The sequence below is a fragment of the Ctenopharyngodon idella genome, chromosome 8 (assembly GCF_019924925.1).
Source record: "Ctenopharyngodon idella isolate HZGC_01 chromosome 8, HZGC01, whole genome shotgun sequence".
Lineage (NCBI taxonomy): Eukaryota > Metazoa > Chordata > Actinopteri > Cypriniformes > Xenocyprididae > Ctenopharyngodon > Ctenopharyngodon idella.
This window is the reverse complement of record NC_067227.1, coordinates 13,150,004-13,175,239: the sequence shown is the minus strand read 5'-3', so window position 1 is coordinate 13,175,239 and position 25,236 is coordinate 13,150,004. Positions and strand designations below refer to the sequence as shown.

The 25,236-nt window shown below is 37.6% G+C and overlaps 2 protein-coding genes across 3 annotated transcripts; one reads left to right on the top strand and one right to left on the bottom strand.

Moving 5' to 3' along the window:
• Positions 1-217: 217 nt before the first annotated feature.
• Positions 218-17,262, bottom strand: kdm2ba (lysine (K)-specific demethylase 2Ba). Of its 2 annotated transcripts, none has more exons than XM_051902069.1 (12): positions 17,061-17,262; positions 15,859-15,910; positions 13,999-14,350; positions 7,786-8,052; positions 7,088-7,231; positions 6,726-6,812; positions 5,921-6,238; positions 4,829-5,835; positions 3,912-4,075; positions 3,665-3,826; positions 3,345-3,563; positions 218-1,600 (listed from the first exon to the last, which is right to left on the bottom strand). In XM_051902069.1, exons 3-12 carry the CDS (start codon positions 14,053-14,055, stop codon positions 1,410-1,412), a joined length of 2,616 nt encoding a protein of 871 aa, XP_051758029.1. In that variant the 5' UTR covers positions 14,056-14,350; positions 15,859-15,910; positions 17,061-17,262; the 3' UTR covers positions 218-1,409. The 2 variants fall into 2 exon arrangements, with proteins under 2 accessions (XP_051758029.1, XP_051758030.1); XM_051902070.1 differs by having other exon boundaries at positions 5,921-6,229; positions 17,061-17,209.
• orai1a (ORAI calcium release-activated calcium modulator 1a) lies at positions 17,166-25,236 on the top strand. The gene is made up of 2 exons (XM_051902074.1): positions 17,166-17,408; positions 21,146-25,236. The coding sequence occupies exons 1-2, from the start codon at positions 17,295-17,297 to the stop codon at positions 21,698-21,700; spliced, it is 669 nt and encodes a 222-aa protein (XP_051758034.1). The 5' UTR covers positions 17,166-17,294; the 3' UTR covers positions 21,701-25,236.

Below are 25,236 nucleotides of genomic sequence, written 5' to 3'. Positions count from 1 at the left end.
TTTTGAAAATGCCTTAATTTTTCTCTTTTTTCCCCCCACTTGGAAATATGTAAGATTATGAAAGTAAAACAGACTGCAAATGGCACTTCACATTGGCTTTAAAATGTTCCCTGCTTCAAGCAACATTTCAAATTTCATATTAAAAGTTTCATATCTAATACAGGCACATTTACTTTTTTTTTTTTTTTTTGGAAAATAACTTCCCTTTTCAAATGCCTCACAGTAATTTTGTTTTAATTACATACAAATATAAATAGCCGAATATACATTAGAAGGTTTAAGATGGCGAACAACGCCTTCATTTATAGTGGTACAAGTATGGTGGCTTAGATCAAATGGCAGACTTCCTCTTTCTGACAGTCATCATCCTGAGACAAAACTCACAATAATACACCATTAAAATCATCTGTCATCATAACAGTTACCATTTTACAATAATAATCACTGTGGAAGGAATAAAAAGCACATGATGACTTTCATAGACAAATACTGCATGGACGTTCACCAAAGTGTTGTTTGACCTCATGGAAAAAATGCAGAACTACCTGATTGTGTTGAACAAAACAAATTACTGAGCTAACAAGATTAAATAATCAGCAATTTGTTTGGTCTAACACTTGTAGAACTGCGCTCTACACAGGCATAGCTATGAAATATAGGCTACTGATAGCTGAAGGCTTGCCTGTTACAACTGTGTAAAACAACACAGATGGAATATGGCACTGGTTTATAAATAGACCTCATAATAACAAATTTCACTTCCAAACCTGTTTGAGATTAGAACAGCAAGTACTTGAAATTCAAAGCAGTCAAAACTCATGACTGAAAAATGCTGATCAGACTGGAACATTCCAATACTGATGACATAAAATGGACAGAGATATTTAACAATTCCATTATATTAAAAAACAAATAAAGAACAATACATATATCCAGGACTGAACCAAACAGCACAGAAATCTGAACTGATACATCTTTTATACAAAAAACTGTTTGGAGGGTTTTGAATAATGTACACTCATGCTTACTCTCTCATGGATTAAGTGTTGTAGTATCCATTGAGCATATTGTGGATGCTGTGTGTTTATACACCCATTGCTTCCTCTGCTTTCTACTACACAACAATTTAAATACAATCTCCTGGTAATTACACATATAAATCTCCTTTTAAAGATTAACAGAATTTGAAGAATAAAGTCCATCATCGGGATACACCGGTCAGAATAGGAGCAGAATTATGTGCCTTTAAGTACAATATGTCTGCTCTATGTCTGACCAAACGCTTTGTCCACATACGTGTTGCAGTGCTTTTTTTTTTTTTAAATGTGCGAATCCAGTTTCAGTCCGAACACATGAGTGCACCTGATACATGGTATCATTTTAGACTGGTGTTCACTTCCTCCCAGACACTAGGGGGTGCTGTGTAGTTTTTGGAGCAGTTTATCCTCTTGCAGTTTGAAGGGAACGATGACCGACATCTCGGCAATGAAGCGCTCACATGCCTGTCGGCTCACCTGCTTGCAAAATCGCAGGTCAATGCGGCAGATGCTTCCGCAGCGTTTGAAGTAACTCAGTGACTGATCAGTGACCCTGTTGCACACTAAAGAGAGAATTAAGAAAGAAGAGATCAGTAATCGGTGAGGGGGAATTTACAGTTTTACAGCATTAGACTAAGTAAACCCAAAGTTTTTTAAACTATTTACTATTCCCACTGGTCCTAAGTATACCAATGCAACTCCTGTGATACACAGGTTTAATATTTAAGTAATTTTTCTCATAGGTCCTAACAGAGTAACTGATATGCATTTTTCTCTGAAATAGTGCCGGTGTATGGCAAGCCATTTTGACTTTTATTCACTCTCTTGATATCAACAATTCAATTCTTGATATCAGGAATTACATTTCTACTAGTAACATTGTTAATTCTTGATATCAACAATTCAATTTTCACTAGTTAAAATGGTAACTGATATCAAGAACTACATTTTCACTAGTAAAAACTAGAATTCTTGATTTCTGTAATTGTATTTTCACTAGTGCCATTCAAATTCAATTGTTGATATCAAGAATTGATTTCTTACTAGTTGATATTCCAATTTCACATATCAGAAATACAATTCTTACTAGTAAAAATCATAACTTTTGATATCATTAATTACTTTGTTACTAGTGCAAATATCTATTCTTGATATCAACAATTGAACTGATACTAATTACAATGTAATTTTTGATAATAATTTGATTGTCACTAGTGACAATGTTAGTTTCAATGTTAGTTACAATGTTAGACAATGTTTTTTCAACTAGTGAAAATTGAATATTCTTAATATCAAAAATTCGCATTTTTACTAGTAACAATGTAATTATTGATATCAAAAATTATATTTTTTACTAGTAAATTGTATTTCTGATATGCAAAATTGGAATTTCAACTATTAAGAAATCAATTCTTGATATCAACAATTAAATTTGAATGGCAGCCTATGGTGACATTTCACTAGTGAAAATACAATTACAGATATCAAGAATTCTAGTTTTTACTAGTGGACATTTAATTGTTGATATCAAAAATTACCATTTTAACTAGTGAAAATTGAATTGTTGATATCAAGAATTAACATTGTTACTAGTGGAAATGTAATTCCTGATATCAAGAATTGAATTGTTAATATCAAGAATTCATATCCTGAGAATGAATAAAAGTTAAAACGGCTTGCCATACCGGTGCCTTGGGATCTCACTCTAAACAGGCCCACAATTCCACTAATTTATGAGCCAAATTACATAATCTGCCCACACTGGATGCTTCCTGCATTGACAGCAGCTTCACTGATTAAAATGAGAGCATTTTTTGGGGTCAATGTAGCCAGATTAAGATTGTTTTTTTGGAAACTTTAAATGGTTATGGCATTTTCTTGCCCGCTAATGTTTTTGGTTCGAGACCAGGTTTAGAGGCTAGTTCACATTGCAGACACTATATTCCAACCAATGTGACAATCAACAGATTACGTCACTGCTAACACATTCCACGACTGACAAACGCAGATTAAATATGTTAAATTGGTGCAACAGACACCAACAGGGGCACACACTGATCTGATCAAACCCAATGAACACATCTGTTGGCACTGGAGCAGTGTGAATTAGCCTTAAGGGAACAATGAGGAGCCAATTTATCTTTGGTGAAAACAACAGTTCAAGATTGGGCTCTGGTCCAGCTCTGGAACCAGCACTGTGTTGGTGAAAAAGGGATATTATCTTGTGGGGAATATTAATTGTTTGAAAGCATTTGTTGTAGTATTACAAATGGCATTTGTGGCTGAATTTTTAAACAGTGCAATTACCAGAAAGGTTGACATCGGTTAGGGAGTCTCTAGTGGTGGTCCCTGCAGCAGTCAGCAGGTTTACTGACTGGTCATTGATATGGTTGCAGTAACTCAAGTCCAGACGGGAGAGTAGAGGCATATTTTTAATTATGAGACGCAGAGAACTGTCCGTGATGTCCAAGCCAGCCAGACGCAGGTCAGTAACGTTCCGTAGTTTGCTGCGTGTGTCCATCTGACCTGTTAGAGAAAGCCAAATTAGAGAATATGCATTCTGTGTTGTATGAATTTGATTCTTATTCTTGGATATGCGCATGTCGATCTGAAGTGTCGTATAATACCTGGTCTGTTGTCAGTCGGAGGGGATAGTAAGTCCCTCATTTGGGGGTCTTTGAGCCCCTCCACCCACTGCAGATCTAGAGTACGCAGTAGAGGACAGCTGGATGTGCAGAGAGCCGAAACGGCCACCCATGAACAACCCGATAGGAGGAGCACCCTCAGTCCTGCATCCAAACGCACAGGCGTTTAGTGATAGCTACACAAATTTGGATGACGTGGATCTACATACTTGCTTGCATGAACACTGACCTGGTAATCGGTTTATAAGCCAGCTTAATTGCTTCTTGGAGATGTTAGTCCAGCTCAAGTCCAAAGTGATGGGCTGTCTGCGAATTATTCCACTCAGCATGAGTGGGGTGATGGACTTACAACGCTTCAAATCGATATGAGTCCATAATCTCTTGTCACAACACCTAAACAGATATATAAAAAGATATGAATTAAAACCAGAAATCCACAGCTCTAATAGTGGCCAGCTATAAAATGGTATTGTAATAATCATACATAGGGACCTGTCCCAAAATGGCCTTTGTTTGTGCATGTCTGCTAAGTCCATGAGACTGCTGGGCAGGGGTGTACAATCCTGCTTCTGGAGGGCCAATTTCCTGCAGAGTTTAGCTTCGGTCTGCTCCAACACAGCTACCTGGAAGTTTTTAGAAGTCCTGAAGATCTTGAGTAGCTGGTTAAGTTGTGTTTTATAAGGGTTGAAGGTAAACTCTGCAAGAAGGTGACCATCCGTAGGAAGGAATGGACAACCCTGCTGTATAGGGTGCCCTATTTGTCATTTCATGGTTGAAATGGGATTTCACAATGGTCTACTACCCTAGCATTTCACAACCTTGTTCCTGGAGGCACACCAACAGTACATATTTGGATGTCTCCTTTATTTGGCCCATACATTTCAGGTCTGGGAGTCCCTTAATGAAGCTGACGAATTGAATCAGGTGTTTGAATAGGAAGAGTTTGTGTTTTGTTGGTGTGCCACTAAGAATAGGGTTGGGAAACACTGTACTACGTACTCCCGAAAAGTCACCCACATGTCACCAAAGCGTAAACTAATTGAGAAGGACCGGAAGAGTTGAGGGTGTCATTTGGGACAGGGCCAGAGATAAGAAGTCTCAAGTTTGAAGTGTGAAAAGATAAACCAGCCTTTAGGTTTTTCTTACCAGCGATTCCATGTCCGGCACACACGCATGCACACACAAAGTTCACGATGGCTCAAGTGACCGAAGATAGCCAACCATGCTTCTCTGGGAGCTATGTGATTACGCCCATCAGCTAGTGGTAGCCTATCAGGTGGAGGGCAAATTGGAGGTGGCCGGATCACATGGCGCTCCATCTGAACACACTTGGGAGGGGAACGTGCAGGAAGTGGTCTGACTGTGGGTGAACTGCGGTTCAAACCAAGTGGGGTGATCTGAGGAGGGTAGAAGTGCCGCAGCTCCCAAGACGTCCCATTCATCTCTCTTGCTCGTAAGTGTGGCCGCTCCCCTCCTCCCTCTCCGCCTGCTCCCCTTTCTACTCCTCCACCACCTCCTCCTCCATTCCCTGTAGTCCCGTTCCGTAAGCCTCTCTTTGGTTCCTCGTTCTCGCTGTCCTCTGGTTCACTCTTGAGTGGCTGCTGGTTCTCATTGGCCAGTGAATGCTCTGTGCGACGGATCTCCATGTTAAGCTGCTTGCTGAGTTCTGCGCTGAGCTGGCGGTTAGGGGGCTTGCGGCGGTGTCGCCTCGCCCGAGCGCGCGGTGCCTTTTCTTGCGTCTCACTACCTTCGCTGCTCGGCCCTGCCCTTGGGGAGCTGCACCGTGATGCGTCACTTTCAAGCGATAAAGAATGGTTCTTCAGCGCAGGGCTGCTGTCCCTGCCTCGTTTGCCATTACTCTCCTCGTCCTCTTCCTCATCGTCTTCCTCTTTTTCTTCTTCTTGGTCTTCTTCTTTCCTTAGGGTGTTAAACTCCTTTAGGGATCTGAAAGGTGAATCTCTCTCCTCCCGTCTCTCTTCTTCATGCTCTTCCTCTTTTCTCACTGTGCTGTAGTCTTTCTTAAATGAACGGCGAGGCGGTTCTCTCTTCTCCTGCCTCTCTTCCTCCTCGTCGGAGTTGTCTTCCTCCTCTTCTGTTTTCATGTGAGAGAGTTTGGGAATCAAAGGCTCTTCAGGCCTCCAGGGTTTCTTCGGCTAAGAAATATATCAACAAAGTAAGTAAATGAACAATACATGCAGATTTGTTTATGCAAATAACTCTTGTCTGTATGAATGTTACCTTCTTTTTAGCACTAGCCTCCTCTTCCTCTTCATCATCATCAAATAACTTCCTCTTCTTCCTCAAGAAGTTGGGCACTTCGGATCGTGGTCTCGGCAAGCCACTGGGGGTCAAGAGTGGGGGTAGACGCGAGGGTAGATCCTCAGTCTTCAGTCTGGGAGTTTCCTCCCTCTCACTCTTCCTCTTAATGGATGCTGCACCTGTTGATGTCTGGTCCCCTTCCTCTCTACCGTCACGTCCTGCTTTTTGTTCCCTCAACAAGGACCCTGGCAGGTTGGATGCGTACTTAAAGCCTGGGCCCCGTTTTTGCTTGCAGGCCAAAGAGTGGCAAGAAAATACAAAAGACAACTTTATACCTTATGAATGTTATGGACTGTTCACCAAGAATGAATTGGTATAACATTTCCAACTTATTTGCTAAAACATTTCAGAGTTTATATTAAGGGAAAGAGCTTGACAACTTACTTAACGGAATTAAAATTATCACAACATGACTATTTGCATTTTATTTGCATCTAGATATGGTTTGGCAGTTTCCTTATGGCCTTATCATTCTGAGTGAGAAACACAGGTCCCTTATTGCTTTTTGTAAGAAATTAAAACAGTAACTAATTATGTGAGGCAACACAAGTTCATAAAGTATGAAATGAATAAAAAAAGTTACAAAAACATATCACTGCTTAACTGTATACCATATAAATTTGTCCATTTGATAATAAAGAACTTTAATAAACACTCCAATACTTTCTTAAAATCTTTGTTGCATACTACCAAACAACTGCATTGCTGTTCCCCAAATACTCACTTTTCCAGTTTTCCCAGCGTAATTGCATTTTGGACATTCCCAGCAGTTAGGAAGCTCATCATTTACTACCCCAGCTGCATCCTTCACCTGTATAGGCAAGAGACCGAGATGTCCAAGACGGTTTATGAAGACACATTCTCGTTAAAGTAATGTGAATACATCACACCACCACACCACACACTAAAGGGGAACTAAAGGGTGTTAAAAACAGAGCCACCCACTATCATGCACTTCAGTTCAGTATCTTTCTTCCTTCCTTTTCCGCCCACACAAAATAAAAGAGAGCGCAGTATACACTGCTTCCCATTTACTTTAGAACTGTATTTAAGTCAGTGGTTAGGTTAGGGTTCAGTCAGTCTGACCTTGAGGCAGTTTGGGTGGACAATCTCGTTGCAGATGGAGCACTCCATGAGCATGGCGTTAAATTTTTCATCTTCATCATCAAGTGTGTCTTCTTTACCGGCTTCACCACACACTACACACACTGCTGTGTGCGGCAACACAGGCTGTGGAATCACATGCCAACACATTAACATCCAGAATATTAACAGTTTTGAAAATGTGTGGTTAAAAAACATGAATATAACAAAATAAAACACACATATATGGGTATACGCACATTTTCTGGTGACGGTTAAAAAATTAAACTATTCAACTGAATTATTGTTACCTTACCTTTGGTTGTAAAGTTCAGGCATATCTTCTGGATCTCAGTTTGCTAAATGATTAAATTGTCTGTATTGATATATCTCCATTAACTACATCTACTTGGAAATCTACCAGTTCCTCAAACATTTCCTCTATGAAGTGGTGAAGGTGAATTCCGAAAGTAAACAGCCCTGAGGTCTGGTTAAAATAGATTCCTCACAAAGCCTGTTCCTACATTATTCTTATTTAAAATATTTCAAAAAAAGTATATTTTGAAAAAGATTTCAAAAACAATCTATTTTATTTTTGGGTCTAAAAATGGGTGTCATTCAAGTAAAAAAATTCTGAAATGGGGTTGTGATTTAATGCATCACTCATTTGGTTCATGAATCATCTGTGTTGAGTTTCTTACCGCTATACATTGTCTCATAATGCAAGACTGCTTCATTCGACCAGGTCCTCCAAACTTCTTCATGTCTTTACAGAAGTGACACTCTCCACATTCAGTCCGCACACATGCCTCGCACTTCCGGCATCGTGTGCGCCTGCGGCGAGCTCCAGAGGAGGTTCGATTGGATGGCAGCTTGACCGCTGTAGCAGCGGATGAAGAAGTGGTTGCTGCCGGAGTTGTTGCTGTTGATGCAGCCATTTTAGGCTTGGGTCTGTTCGGTAGCCGTTGCTAATGAAAAAAAAAAAAAAAAAAGAATAAAAATTTAACAATAAAGTAAAAATAGATTACAGCCATGAAGGAGACACTGTTGCCCATAAAACACTAAAATATGGTCCAGCTCCAGTCCAAAGGCAAATTTGAGGCTTAAAAAGAAGAATCTCCTACATGCTTTTAAAAGTACAATCTGACAGTTTTGATGATTCTTTGATTTACTGTATTGTTTTACATTTGCATTTCAAACTTTCTGAAGCAAAATACAAATTGTATGCTTTTCTTTTGATTTTGGGGTGAAACGACTTAGGTTCACTCGTTTATTCATCCACCTGCCCTGCCTCTCTTTCCCTTAAAGGGTTACTTCACACAAAAATGAACCAATCCAAACCCATAATACCTTCGTTCATCTTTGGAACACAAGTTAAGATATTTTTGATGAAATCCGAGAGCTTATTACTGTTATTACCAGTTTCAAGGCCCATAAAGGTAGTACAGACATTTTTAAAATGGTGGTTCAACCTTAATGTTATAAAGCGTCGAGAATACTTTTTGTGCACAAAAAAAACAAACAAAAATAATGACTTTATTCAACAATTCTACGTTGTTGACATAGTAAACAGAGTGCAGCACCGGCGTTCTGACGTAGAACCCGTAACGCTGTACTGTGTTTATGAAGGTCTTATGAGTTTGGAACGACATCAGGGTGAGTTATTAATGACAGATTTTTCATTTTTGGCTGAACTAACCCTTTAAGTATTTGTGCACTCACACATCTGGATTTACTGCTGTAATATGACAATAGAGATCTGAAAAAAAGAAAAAACTGTGATTTTCATTATCTCTTTAGAAATCTAGCATTCATTAAGTGTACTAGACATCTAGGAACATGGGTGAAATGCTCATGTTTTTGGTTCAGAATTTTGTTATGAGCTGGTTCTATATGAGATTTGATATTAAAAACCTAATTTTGCTGTATTGTTGGACGCTAAACTGTTGGTTTAATGTTTAACTAGCAAGACAAATGCATAGTTGCAGCCCACATGGTTTCCTTTATACCATTTGCTTGGCAAAAAAGTATCAAAAATGGCACAGGAGCACCTGGTTCACATGTGATTAGCTCACTGGTAGAAATTAAGTGTTGAGTATCACCGGTGCTCTTCTGCAATGACTTCATTCTGCACATTATACAGCTCTCCATTGTTTCAAAGCTCTTTCCAGTCCCTCTTATTGACTGTTTACCCACCCACCATCCCTGTATGAATCTACCGCACTATGTGCTATGCTTTAAAATAATCTATGCTCATATCCTTTATTCTTCCACCCTTGAGATTTGAAAGCTATTGTTTATCATCACTTCTTACTCATCTGTGCACCTCTTTTGAATTGCATATGCAGCTCAGCTACTGGAATATAACCTATTTAAAAACTTCATTATGCTGCTCTGTTATTTGGATCACTGTGATTGATCTCTAATGTAGTAATAAGCAGCCGAAATAGTGGATTCCAGCAAATTTGTTCTGGTTACAGAGGAGATCATGTGCAAGAGTACTTTGGAGATGTAGTAATATTTTAAATTCTAGCTATTAGCAAATACAGAAAGTGATTTTCAGGTCTAGCATTACTGCATAAGCTCTGACTCACTGAGCCGTGGTGCAATTGCTACTATATCTATAAATGAAAGTGGCAAGAAAGCCAAATCTAAATAGAAATGTATTTCCAGATAGCCCAGTATAACATATAGCATATAAAATACTGAAAATTAGCATTAGGTCGACATTTTCATTATGTCAGTTGCATAGTAACGTGATTTAAACTTAATTTACATTACATTTAGCAGATGGCTTTATCCAAAGTGACTAACGATCCAATTACAGATTTGTCAAAGTGCTCCTGCAGTGTTTTTTAAGTGGTCCTGTAAAGGAGGAAAGGGATTTTCACTGGTACCAGGTGCTACAGATGCATATATGTGAGAACAATTCGTTCTTTATTACATCAGCTTGCATTTTTCTATCACATCTTGCTTAACATTACTATGTCTTATATTAGCATCATCATCAACATCATCCTCTCTAAAATAATCCTAATATCAGCTTTCTCCATTTACACAGTGTCGTTATCTTGCTTCCTCAGCTCAGATAATGAATACATTACAACACAAGCACAAAACTGCAGTGCAGTACTGGAAGTCTGTCCTTCTGCAATGTAACCATGGCAACACAGCAGTTCTTGCTGACTGGTGGAGTGAAGGAATACTTCTATTCAACATTTAATTGGCTCAGAAGAGGGAAGTGGTTGACGATTGGGTTCAACGTCCATTTTTTTTATGATTTTGTTTCCCGTTGCAATTTATCTGAGATATTTCCTCTGAGGAACTAAATAGTAAAACTAAAATGCAGTCAAGATCAATGGTGTTATATTCATCTTAATGGGATGTTTTAGTCATTAAAAAGCAAATATTCCTGCCTTTGCAAAACCTTGTCTTCTTCCATACAACATAATTTCCTTCACACCAAAACAACTAGAACACAACCATTCCCTGGCACTATGTTTCATCATAACAGATTCAGGGAACTGCAGAGCGGTACAGACTGCTGACTATAAGAATGCTTACTATCGAGGACAACAGTGTTTTTGTGCTTTGGTGTGATACATCACAGCTGTGACCTCTATTCCTGCAGTCCGAGTGTGAAACCGAATATGAAAGATAGACATTTCAAAAAGAATGCTGTATCACAGGCAATATTCATCAGCTCTTCAGTGGCTAAATGTGTATGAGAACGTAAGACGTAATCTCAACCTCAAACGAATGACTGTTTGGACTGATGAAGCTGATCCTAGATCAGACCTTTTGAAGAAAGTAAAACACCAGGTCATTCAGATGTTCTCCAGTAACTCCAACAAAATAGATGACGAAAACAAATAGCACAGACTATACCTTCTGGGGAACCTCATTGATTTTAATGTCTTCTGCAGGCTGGTTGTAATGTTCTACTAGTCAATAGTCTATAATCTATTGGGTCTTGAAGGAATCATTCCACCACAATGGTCTACAGGGACATCATGTTACCTCCGCATGGCTCCTCATTCCTAATTCACCTAAAGACATGTTTTTTTATAATCATTCTCCATTCTGAAAAATCCACATGCATTCAAGCCCTCATGGGAAGTTCCCAGTTATAATAATTATAATCATGATATAATACATAATAATTATGCTGCTATGTCTGTTCAAGTGATTTTAGTCTGAATAAAATGGATACGCTGAGCAATTTCATATTCCTTTCTCGTTTGTTCACTTCCTGAAAAAGACAGGAAGCCTTTTAGCGCTAATGCAACAAAATGCAGAGCAAAGGATGCTGTTTAGGTGTGTAACTGATGCTTTACATGTGTATTTAATTTATATGTGCTGCCACAGAGAATGATAGGAAATTAAGTTTGGTCACACATTCTGACCTGACTTGAACGCATCACAAACAAACACACTATTCTCCTAAAACACTCATTCATGTTGTAGATGCGATCATCTACACATCCTTCACAATAATGTACGCATTATTACAGTCTGTGTGAATATGTTTACTTATGGGCATGGGTGAGAGTTTATAGGTCTAATTCTTGGTAATTTATTATGCCCATGCCATGACACAAGTCAATGGACGCATTGAGTCATAAGGCTTCATTGCAACCACTGATCTAGCAGAGGAGTGAAAACTACCGCCTCTGCACGATAATGAAGTCAATGACAACATGTTGAACTTTGTTGAGGTGTTCTGTGTAAGAAACAAACATTTGAAGATCAAACCATTGTGCAATTTAGTGTAAATCAGTCTAATCGATTAAAGCTTTAAAGGTTTGTTCATCCAAAAATTAAGTAGGCTACTCACTCTCATGTCATCCCAAACCCGTAAGACCTTCGTTCATCTTCGGAACACAAATTAAGATATTTTTGATGAAATCCGAGAGTTTCTGAAGCACACTTAGGCAGCAACGTCATTGCACCTTTTGAGGTCCAGAAAGGTATTAAAGACAACGAGACGAGAATACTTTTTGTGCGCAAAAACAAAACAAAAATAGCGACTTTATTCATTTTTTTCTCTTCCCTGTCAGTCTCCTATGCTGTTTATGTACTGTAGTGAACGCAGTTCAGCGCTTCCTTGTTTACGTCCGAACGCCGACTCAGTATTACCAATAATGAGTTGGCGTTCTGACGTAGAACCCGGAAGCACTGCAATGTGTTTACTATGTAAACAGCATAGGAGAATTGTTGAATAAACTCATTATTTTTGTTTTGTTTTTGCGCACAAAAAGTATTCTCGTCGCTTCATAACATTCAGGTTGAACCACTGCAGTCTCGTGGACTATTTTAATGATGTCTTTAATACCTTTCTGGACCTCAAAAGGTGCAATGACGTTGCTGCCTATGTGTGGTTCATAAACCCTCGGATTTCATCAAAAAACATCTTAGTTTGTGTTCTGAAGATGAATGAAGGTCTTATGGGTGTGGAACGACATGAGGGTGAGTAATTAATGACAGAAATTTTATTTTTGGGTGAACTAACCCTTTAAGGTGCAGTCACGTTTTCCGGTGTTTAGCGAATTTTCTTTTCGAAACGAAATTCAGTCATTTCAATAGGAACCCCATGTGGTCAGGAATTTCGTATGAAGCCAAAAGATTTCCCCATGCAGATTTCATAATGGGTTCAAGTTGGTCATGTGGATTCACTACGTTTAACAGAAAGTTGCTTGATTTGAAAGTGACTTCTGAGCGAAATGTACTTCAATTTGCTAATGTCCATGAAATTTGCCCCCAAACAATTCGCTATAATGGCTGCACCTTTAGACCAAACACATGTATCTTTTGACTTATAGACTACCCTAGATGAACTCAGACAGGGGGCCCAAGAGCAGTAGGGCCTTCCTATTGTCCCCCCCACCCCACACATACTTTGCTCCTCCCCTCCCCCAGTCTTCAACAGCTAAAGAAACTGTTTTAAAGATACAGGACCCAGTTATACATCACAACAGGGATTAAGAGATTTGAAATGCACACATTATTTGTGTTGTTAGTGAGCACATGTGGCTTACTTGGTTCAATGACATCCACATATGTGCATGCTTCCTCACACAAATATATATATAAATTCAAAGGTGTCTTTTGCAAAAATTAGCATGTTATGTTCCCTAGGAGAATAAAATACTACACTCATTACACTCGTGTCCCTAATTATTTTTTAACCTTTCAAATGGGTGCAAAAAGAAAAACAGTTTTCTAGTCTAGATTTTGCCTGCACTTAAAAACAACAAACCAAGCGTGATGTTCCATTTCCTAGAAAACAGTTTGAGCAGCAGAGCATTATGGGAAGGGAACTTAAGGGCAACACATGTCCAGTCATGCTGTTGCTTAAAGGAACTTTATTCTTCCTTTAATACAGGTTTTACTCCCTAAAAACCCTGCATAAGTGTGAAAATCAGAGTACATCACAACCAAAAAAGTCTATATCTACAACATTTTAGTTCTCCCAACAAAACAAATGAGACAAACCAGTATAAACCACATCCAAACACAAAGGTAAAGCAATAAGAACATGTTTTTTTCCTTAAAACAAGTCTTTCTAAAGGAAGCATGCATGTGTCAAACCAATCACAACTGATAGCAGAAGCTCAATGGAGACAAACAATAAGACAGAGGCTCAGTGGTGATACCACTCTTCTCTGTTGTATCAATGTTTTCTCTCCTGTCGCATGGAAACCTCTCCAGTCTTATTATTACTGCTGCAATAAAGCAAAACTCAAAAACATAAAAACAATGGACAGAGAAGAAAGATGGTGAGGAAGGCAAAGAAAGCAGAAGGAGGTGGAGAAAACACATGCCTGTTTGAAAGGCATGGTGCTACGAGGAAGGGAACCCGAGAAGGCAGCTAATTGTTTGTGTGTATGTGGAGAAAGAGAGAGAGAGCTGACCTGTTCGGCTGTGTCCGAGTCGTAATCCTCATCGTCGGCGCTCAGTGACATGGCCATAGCTGCCTGATCTCATAGCCAGCCAGACAAACAGAACATAGACATGGTTACAACCCCCCAATCACAGTCGCCCTCCGTCTCCTCACCCGATTTCCTTTCTCTATTCCTCTTCCTCTAACCTTCCCCAATGTCTCGCTCCCGTTTCTCTCCCTCTCTTTTCCTGTCTGGAACAGGCAGCTGCACAGGCACACACCAGCCTGCTATCTCATGCATATGCACCAGAAAAAGAAGACGAGGGAGAGGGGGCCTCGACTCAGCCAATCACAGACCACCTGGCGTCCAGTTACAGGCTTGCCTACAAAGAGCACACATTGTACTGTGGGTCTGGGTGGGAGATGGAGAGGGGGAGGGGAGGCACTGCTGCACACAAAAGGACTACTGACATTACCATGCGAGAGCAAGGTCTCGCTCTGCGAGTGATTCAGAGGGTCTGATGTTGTCTTCCTCTTACAAATACAGGAAGTTATCGGTTAACTTGGGTTTGATTGTTTCGGTCTAATGTGTTGCTTTCTGCAACCATTGGTGCATGAAAGGCTTATACAGCAGTGTTAGTGAAACATGGTGGGATGCTCATTTGAATGACAAAGGTCAAATATATCACATTTAAGTGCCTCTACTTCATTTAGGAAATCTCAAATAAGTCAGCGTTTTTACTAATGGAACACTGAATGGCAGATTTGGGCATCCTCATTTATGTTGTTTGAACTAAAATACAACATGTATTGATCAAATGTTAAGATTTAAATCAAAAGACTGAAATCTTCAGAACAATCTGTTCAATTGTAATCAGAAATACTCAAAAAGGAAATCAATTTGTCACACAGATACTAATATAATGTAAATATAAAATACAAAAAAAGTTATATATATATATATATATATATATATTAAAAGTTTTATGTAATAGTGTTAATATAAAAACTGACTAAAGCATATCTGTATGAAGCTGTCTTAAACATCAGGGGAGACCGGGGCTAGTTGTCACACAGCAAAGTTGTCGCAAGGACTTTACTTCAGGTTTTGAGTCAAAAGGAATGTTATTTTAGTACAGCTGAGACACTATTATAGTTTTTTATTAATATCGTTTTATTTTTGTTTTCATCTTCATTTAAATTTTAGTCATTTTGTAATGCGTTTTTTTTTTTACATTATTTTACTATTATTATTACTTTTTTTTTTTTTTTTACATGTCTATACAGTTTGTATTCACTTTTATTTCTATTTTTTGTTAATTTACTACCTCAAGTTAAACTAAATGAAAAGAAATGTTGCCTTGGCAACACTTTGGTAACACTTTACAATAAGGTTCATTAGTTAACTGTGTGACATCGTTGTCAAATAAAAATAAACTATTATGAAAATTTACCATAGTGTTACTACAGTAACACTAACTATATTATGGTATTTGGGTGATAATGCTGATTAATGCTAAAAATTAATGCTAACAATCAATCATTTTACTACAATTATGACAGTGTAGTTATATTATCTGAATATGTAGAGGCTGCTATTTTTATTAATAAATGACCTAGAAACTACAATTACATTAATGTAACCATTGTAATAGGGGTCCATCTATGGTTTGACCTGTGGTTATTATAGTCTTACTACAAATACCACAGTAATGATTGTAATGCCAAACCTATGGTAAATTTTAAAAATAGATAAGACATAAAACCTCATTTTAGTATCTCACACACAACAGCATCCATATAGCTGCTATATTTGGCTGTGTACTTCTTAATCAGTTGTAAAAAGGCTATAGACAAACAAAAACCACCAAAGTTGAGGTAGAGAGATTACCTTAGTCATTCATCATCATACAGATTCCTGATGCCATGCTCAGATTCTGCACCTGTTAGAAAAACAAAATGGCAAGACAGACATTGGAACCTCTGGTGGGTTTAATGGTTAAACTCGTTTGGGTCAAGAATTAAGTGTGCTATAAGTAATTGTGTGTGTGTGTGTGGTGGGGGAAAACGTTCTCTGAATTGTTCCTCCAAAATACCCCCGTGTGGGTTAAAAATATTTAGATCTGGTGACTGTGCAGGCCGTGGGAGATGTTCAACTTCACTTTCATATTCATCAAACCATTCTGTCACAAGTCTTGCTGTGTGTATTGGTGCATTATCATGCTGATACACGACACCCCCTTCAGGGTACAATGCTTGAACCATTAGGTGCACATCTGCATCCTCCAGAACGGTTCGGTACTTGGTAGTCCTTGCCAGTGACGCGCCCATCAAGCACAGTAGGGAATGCCATAAACTATCACTGATTCACCCCTGTGCTTCACTCCGGGCAGTGACAGTCCTGGTGTTAAACCTCTTTGGAACTTCTCCTCACTGGGAAAGACAGTGAAGGTGGACTTATCAGAGAACAATACATGTTTCACATTGTCCACAGCCCAAGATTTGCACTGCTGGCACCACTGAAACTGACATTTGGCACTGGCACAAGACAAGTGACCAAAGGTTTGGCTATAGCAGCCTGACCATGAATATTGACTCTGTGGTGCTCTCAACGAACAATTTTGGTGGAAACAGGGCAGCCGTGGTTTTATACTTCTTGGATACAATCCGGGTTAGTACCTGCCACGACATCCCTTTCAGAAAGCTTCCTCTTGCGTCAACAGATACTGCTGTTGGATGTGGTTTGTGGTGGTATGCCAACATTATACCCTGGATACCATAGCTCTTGATAGACCACAAAGACTTGCTGTCCTGGTCACAGATGAGCCAAACACGCACCAACAATTTGTTCTCTTTTGAACTCTCATATGTCTCCCATTTTGTTGTATGGATTGCAATATCTTATGTACAGGCTAGTGCTAAAGCTCTGCTAATTCAACTTTCACACTGCTGTTACTGATGGAATGTAAAATCAGTGACGAGATATATCTATCTATATATATATGTATATGTAAGTGTGTGTGTGTGTGTGTGGCAACATAAAATTCTAGGACACGACAGTTCAAATACAGTATGACTACAAATCCCACAAACCGTCAGCTGCGCAGTGATCGTCCGCGGTGCGTTGTGGGTAGCTCGACTTGTAGTTTCTCATGGAACAGGCTGTAGAAGAGGGTAACTGGAGTTAGTCATCTTACAATCTGAGTATGTCACATCGAGTTGAAGGGCTCCGGCAAACGTACGAAGGGTAACCAAGAAAATACAAAGGCGATCTCAGATTAAAACATAAAGTTTCATAACTTTTGGACTAAGAACAAAAGGAGCACAATGAGTTCTAACGAGCACTCCCTTCAAGCTTTGTCATGGAGAAAACTTTACTTGAGCCGAGCTAAGCTTAAAGCGACCAGCAGAACCTCTGCCCTGCTCTCCGGCTTTGCTATGGTGAGTTAATAAAAGTAATTACTTAACCCTTATGTAAAGGAGAAACGTACATTGTTCGGAAGCTTGGCAAGTATCCGAAGTTATAGCGTTGTAATACGACGCGTGACATGTCAATCACTTTGATTTGCAAACGACACCTGTCATGGATACAGCGTAATCAGAGTTTAGCTTTTTACATTAGTGTTGTTAGTCTTACTTCGACATATCTCTCACAAGTGTTAGTTGTTGGTGCTCTCAGTGGTGGGGATTTTGATTCATTCGTCAGGTGATTCTTTTGAATCCGCTGACTAAAAAGATTCATTACCGTTCAACGATTCAGTGGCCCTTTCTGTACTTTCCATTGGTGTGCCAGTAGGGGGCGACAAGAGTGTTTTGTGTGTGTGTTATTCAGGAATATTAAATGAGTCATTAGCATACCCTCCGAACAATTAAGAAACTCCGAAAAGCATCATCCTGAACGAAAGTCGTCTCCCTATCGTTTAGTCCGTTTGCAGATTCTCGTTAAATAACTAGTTGTCCGAGTTAATTCAAAAGAGTTTTCTCTTTTAGCGCTGCTCCGAATCTCGTGCAAAACAGCGATTCAGTCAGTGAAGGGGGCGTATTCGTTCAGCTGGCATAACCAATGAAATGTTGCTTCACAATACGGACTCGAATGCTATTGGCTACTGCTGTAGTCTGTCTTTGAGTGAACGAAAAACATGAGTAAACGAGAACGATTCATTCATTTAAAAGATTTGTTTAAAACACCAGCGAATCAAAATACTGCTAAATTCAATTGACATTCCAGACATAAATAATTTGTTTTGTCTCCTACGTAATTAATTTTTTGGGTAATCATAGTATACACAAAAATACCAAAATCACTACATTAATTGTTATACAGTAAAATAAAGAGGTCTTTATTTTCATAGGGTATTGACCACCAGTAATATCAAAAATAAGAGTATTAAAACTTATATTGTTGTGAGGAGGCGTCATATTAATAATTATGATTGTAAAGTAGTTACAAAAACTGCATTCGCTATAGAATTTTTGCAACAACTGCAGTTACAGTAAACATTTGTAAGGGCCTCAATATCTTCACAGTGACAGGTTTCCGCTTGCTGGAAGATCCATTGCATGACATTTAATCATGGCAACTGGAAATGACATTACATCATGGCAACAGGAAATGCACATCCTTTGACAGTGTTGTGTTAAGTAAACTGGTAAAAGTCCATTATAAATTAAATGTGAAATAGAACCATGGGTTAAGTATTTCTGTTGATAAACGTGAACAATTAGGCATCAAGGTATTATAAACATTATGCCATACATTTCTGTAAAGTTGTTTTGTGAAAAGCACTATACAAAATTGGCTTGACTTGAAATACTATTAAATTAGTTTCATAAGAAATTGACATTTGTGTTTTATATGAATTCAGCTATTCCCTGATGGTATTTAGAGTTTTTCACAATACACAGACACTTTTTGCTTTTAGACAGAAATCAAGTGGCGACCCAACACAAAATTATTTTATCCTACAAAAGTAAACTAAAATGCCAAAATATTAATATGAGGACATGTCATGCTCAGTGTTCATATTGTAGAGATGATTTTACACTAAAATACTGTAGAGTTTGATTGAACGCACCACATAATTTGATTACAAAACAAAAGATATGGGAAGCATTGTCTCTTCCCCTTTAAAAGTTGATGAGCATATTATTTTTTGCTACTGTAAGAATATTTATAAGCATATTTTCTTACTACTGTTTCCCTGCTGAACAGACTCTCCATCCACCTGAGAACCAGAAATGTTTTTTTCCGGAAATGTATATAAAGCTATTGGCAAAAGGTGTAATATTCTTTCAGAGGGTGATTATTGTGCTTGTGCTCAGTCTGTTTTCTATAAGCGCAGCAGCACAGGAAATGAAATGAATAGGTGTGGCACGAAAAAACTGCAGATCATAAACGTCTGTCTCTTTAGAGATCGGTGTAAACATAATTACACATTTCAGATTGTTTAGATGCACTACACAAGAGTAGAGCACTTCTACTGTAACCTGCTGTTGACTTCGAAGCTCATTTTCATATCTGTGGCTGTAACTTGTTGGGCTGCTTTCTGGCCCCATTCACAGAAGACTTGTGGTCTGTGGTGTTTTCTGAAGAAAAATGTGTCTGCCATGCTGGGGAAAAAAAAAAAATAATAATAATAATGATTTTTTTAATCAATATTGTTGTCTTGTTTTCCAGGAAAAAAACATTTAAACGTCATTAAAACAAGATCAGTAAAATTGCTTTAGATGTTGAGAATTGTGTTCAGAGAACGGAATAATTTTTTTCTGTTTTTTTCAATTTAATGCAACAACATTCTCCAACATTTTGTCACAATTTCATTCCATACAATCAATTTCAATTTATAATTTATATATATTTGGAAGTTTATGTTATCCATTTACATTGGGATTATATAATTCTCATTGGTAACATCCAAATCCAGATCCAGACACATTGGAAATGTTGGATGTAAACATTAATGTTTTAATCTAACTGGTATGTCTGGTAGCAGGGTTATTTTAGTTAACTAAAACCATAAAAATGATTTTGGTTAATTGAAGTCAAATAAACGTTAACGGAAGAAAAAAAAATTAATTAACTAATTCAACTAAAACTGAAATAAAAATGAATGAAAACAAATGTATTAAAGCCAAAAACTAATAAAATGGCAAAAAACCTTAACTAAAATAAAAAAATTGAAAATGTAAAAATAAAAACTAATTAAAAATAATAATAAAAACTATAATAGAATCTCAATGATACAAAAATAACACTGCCATGTAATTTCAAATTTAGTTATTTCCTTTTTTTTCTTGTATGCTAGAAAATAATCTGTCAATAGGTAATGATTAGTTTAAAAAAACCTCAAAATTGTAGGAAAATTTTTCAATTTAATATAATTCAGTAGAGTGACTTCAAAGCTGTGCATGTGGACTGATGTATTAAAGGGTTAGTTCACCCAAAAATTATAATTCTGTCATTAATTAACACTTTCAATGCCTAGAAAGCTACTAAAGTTATATTTAAAACAGTTCATGTGACTACAGTGGTTCAACCTTAATGTTATGAAATGACAAGAATACTTTTTGTGCACCAAAAATCAAAACAAAATAATGGCTTTATTCAACAATATCTAGTGATGGGCGATTTCAAAACACTGCTTCATGAAGCTTTACAAATCTTTTGTTTCGAATCAGTGGTTCGGAGCGCGTATCAAACTGCCAAAGTCACGTGGTTTCAGTAAACGAGGCTTCTTTATGTCATAAGTGTTTCGAAACGTTTCAAAATTTCAGTGGTTCTCGTGATTTTGGCAGTTTGATACACACTCCGAACCACTTTCAAACAAAAGAATCGTAAAGCTTCGAAGCTTCATGAAGCAGTGTTTTGAAATCATCCATCACTAGATATTGTTGAATAAAGTTGTTAGTTACAAAAAGTATTCTCGTTGCTTCATAACATTAAGGTTGAACAACTGTAGTCACATGAACTGTTTTAAATATGTCTTTAGTAGCTTTCTGGGCATCTGAAAGTGTTAATTATCTTGCTGTCAATGAAGGCCTCACTGAGCCATTGGATTTTATGAAAAATATCTTCATTTGTGTTCCAAAGATGAACGAAGGTCTTACGAGTCAGTTGCTGAAACATGTTTATTGAGGTTGACCATGTTGTCTTATGTTACCAATTAATGTGTTTTCAGGTAGCAATGGTGGAAGTGCAGTTGGAGGAAGATCACAATTACCCTCCTGGTTTATTGGTTGCTTTCAGTGCCTGCACAACAGTGCTGGTGGCCGTCCATCTCTTTGCCTTGATGATCAGCACATGTATCCTGCCCAACCTGGAAGCCGTGAGCAACGTCCACAACCTCAACTCCATAAGGGAATCGCCACATGAGCGGATGCACCGTCACATCGAGCTGGCCTGGGCCTTCTCCACCGTCATAGGCACCCTTCTGTTTCTCGCAGAGGTGGTTCTTCTCTGCTGGGTCAAGTTCCTTCCTCTGAAGAATAAAATCCCTGCCAAGCAAGAGAATGTAACTCAGCCTGAAGGTATAAGCCCGGGGGAAGCCGCGGCAATCGCTTCTACCTCCATCATGGTGCCCTTTGGCTTGGTGTTTATTGTTTTCGCTGTGCATTTTTACCGTTCGCTGGTCAGCCACAAAACAGAGCGGCAGAATGAGGAGTTGGAGGTTCTGGCCAAAATCACTCAGATGCAAAACCAACTGGATAACAGGGGAGAGGCGAATTTTGCTTAGCCTACGCACTTATATGAGTCCTTGTTCTCACACCAAACACTTTCCCAAAATATGGAATGTTGTCACAAATTAATAGACACTAGAAGGTGGGAATCAGGGATTCTGCAATATGTTAGTATCACAATATTGTGATGCCTTGTGTTTTTCTTGTTTAATTTTTTATGTGAACATACAAACCTTGATACAGATGGGGAAATTTGTACCACCACTCTATTGTAACTGCCATCAGTTTTAAAGAAATTATTTTGTTGCAAATACAAAATTCCCTGCGGCTGTTGGTTGTCTGAGCTTGCTGAACTTTTTATTTCGCTCTACGCGCTTTGGATGCTTCCAGCATGGAAAGTGTCAGTCAAAAAACTGTGACAGTCACTGAAAAGTAATTTTTTAAAATGTAGGCTTTTTTAACATCCTGAGTCAGTAGTTTGAATAGTAACACCAACATGTTTTCCAGAACTGTTTGGTTTGTTACAGTTCTTTTTATAGAATTTCCGTTTACGGTTAGGCCAAATTGTTACATCCAAATGCATAGTAAGCTTTAATAATGTATTTCAGTATTATAATACTAGATTCATTTTCTTTTCACCTCAAAGCGGATAAGTCTAAATAATGCATATACGTCTAAATGTAAGCAAAGTGTTTGACAGTTAATTTAGAAATGTGACCCTGGACCACAAAACCAGTCATAAGGGTCAAAGCTGAATAAATAAGCTTTCGTTAGGATAGGACAATATTTGGCAGAGATGCAACTATTTGAAAATCTGGAATCTGAGGGTGCAAAAAAATCAAAATATTTAATTTTCAAATGAAATACCTTAAATTTGTCCAAATGAAGTCCTCAGCAATGCATATTACTTACAAAAATAATTTTTTGATATATTTACGGTAGGAAATAATTTTGACTCCTACAATGTATTGTTGGCTATTGCTGCAAATATACCTGTGCGACTTGTGACTGGTTTTGTGGTCCAGGGTCACAAATGTGCTCAGAGATTTACCCTGAAAGTGATTTAAAAGGGCTTTTCACACTGCACTTAACCCCAAGTTATTGTTGCTCTAAAGCAAGCTTTTAACCCCAGGTAAAGGAAAATGTCACACTTGTACTGGTAATTTAGAAGCAGTGCTAATCAAATGAGTCAAAATGACAAATTGTGACAGAGAATGCGACAATTGGAGGGAAGAAGAGACCGTTTCATTCTTACCTTTAGAGTCTGTACTGAGTTCGTCCAATCAATGACACTGACACCACAAACCTACAAATACGAAGGTTAACCCAGTGTTTAGGCATTGCACTGAGTGAAACGGCGGTTAATAAATAGGGTTGGGTATCGCTTGAATTTTACGAATTCTGTTTCAGCTTATCGATTCCGATTCTTACCGATTCCCACACTCTAAAAAATGCTGGGTTGTTTCAACCCATGTCCAAAATATGGACAAACCCAACTGTTAGGTTTAAAAATGTAATTTAAAAAAATTAAAATAACGGCTGGGTTTGTCCATATTTGACCCAAACATAGGTTGAAACAACCCAGCATTTTTTTTGCATGCAGTTTCGATTCCAATAAGGTAAAAAAAAAACATGGTCAAACATTGTAGATAATCAAACATATTTATTCTATCTTTTTGCAAAACATTCTGTTGCAGCTGAATACCTTAAACAAACCCAGCAGCCTACAGAACACTTACACAAAAACCTTTTGTCTATTGTTTTAAATTAAATTGTTTTAAACAAAAATACCACAGCAAAAACAAGTACTAACATATATAAATTTCAAACATTATTAAAGACAAGTAAACAATCAGTAATAAAATAAGAAAAAATTAGCAATAGCACAAATAAATACAGTTCAACAACGTACATGTATAGAAATTAAAAATTGTAATCAAATATACATAACACTGAAAGTTTTCTTTTTATAAATAAAATGTTAATTCTTATTAAAGTTACAAAAGTTAATCCATCAGGATTAGTAAGTGATTATCGTTTACTTTTGTTCTTTTGATTAACATTAATGAGAGACAGCAAGTTTATTAGGCTGCTGTCACTTTAAGACCGGATGCACGGATTTTGACATAATTCTATGCGTATTTGTCCGATCAAGCATGCTCCTCGCGCTTTGGATGTGTGAACAGCACAGAAACAGCATGTGAGTGCTGAATTTAGTTCTCTTTCGTGTATTCTTGCGCTTGAATGGTCAAATTAAAATGCACACACATCGATAAGCAGAATTGAAATGCGTGTGTCTTATGAAATTCATGGTTCTTGGAAATTTGGAAACGGTTCTTGATACCCAACCCTATTAATAAACACCCAGGATTAACGGTTAACCCTGGGTAAATTATTAGGAGTGTGATACATGAAACAAGATAACCCAGGATTGCCTTAACCTGGGGTTTAGAATGACCCAGGGTTAACTTTCAAGTGTGAAAAGCCCTTCATACTTAAGTTTTTATTTAAAACACAGCTTGAAAGTGTCATTGAAAAGACTGTATAACATTTTATAGACCTGTTTTCCTAAAACCCATTTCTAAAAAATTGATGGAATTTTTGCGAATTACATTTTGTATTTCAGCCAAACAGTGGGTTGCAGCTGGTTCTATTATCATTTGTGTGCCAGACCATATGAAAACATATTTACGTTACTGCTGTTTAGGATAGATGCAGAAATAATGCAAATAATTTTTTTTTTTTTTGGGGAGTGTTATCTTACTCTTGGCTGTGGCTACAAACAGCTCAAAATCTATATTATAAATATTGTATATTATTTTGTTTTTCTCTGTTCAGCATGTTTTGATTGTGTGAATACAAAATGTGGTTTGATTATTTTTAATAGAGATATTTTAAAAGGCCTTTTGCTGTGAAGAGGCTATTATAAACAGGCTGGTATAATTTGTTTACATATATAGTCTTGTATTAATCTTTAGATTAATTTTAAGAGTAAAATCTTTTCTAGGTTTTTGCACATCTACTGTAAAGTTATTTGGAAGATATTTCAAATTATTCAGGCCACCTGCGCTTGTGTGTCTTATATCTTTTGCTAAGTTGGTTAAGTGTTTTATTATTTTGAAATATGTACAAATACGTGTTTGATAATAAGCCTTTGAAAAGTCCATTTTTGTCTTTATGGCAAAAAGGCACTATCCACAATTTCTAAAAGTAGAGGTACGTTACTGGTGCTGTTTTACTGGCAGACATTTTAGTTTCTGTGCTTTTTCATGTTGAAGTAGTTCTGATGTAGTGACAGTTATATGGAAGTATAGAAAAATCAGAGCATCGTATTTTTATATTTTATATAACAATTTATTTTTTATCCTATAAGGGTCTGGGCTGCTATGCTTTGTGAATCTTTTAAATATCCCCACTTAATGGGGGTTAAAAGAAGCCTCATTTTTTATAAGATGCTACAGCTGGGAGATGACCCATGTTTTATTTTATGGCACTTTTCGACAATCTCGCATCATTTCACTTTTCTGTGTCCTTGACAAGTACTTGTCAAATAGAAAATGAGCATTTTCCCAATAAAAATGTGTTAATCGCT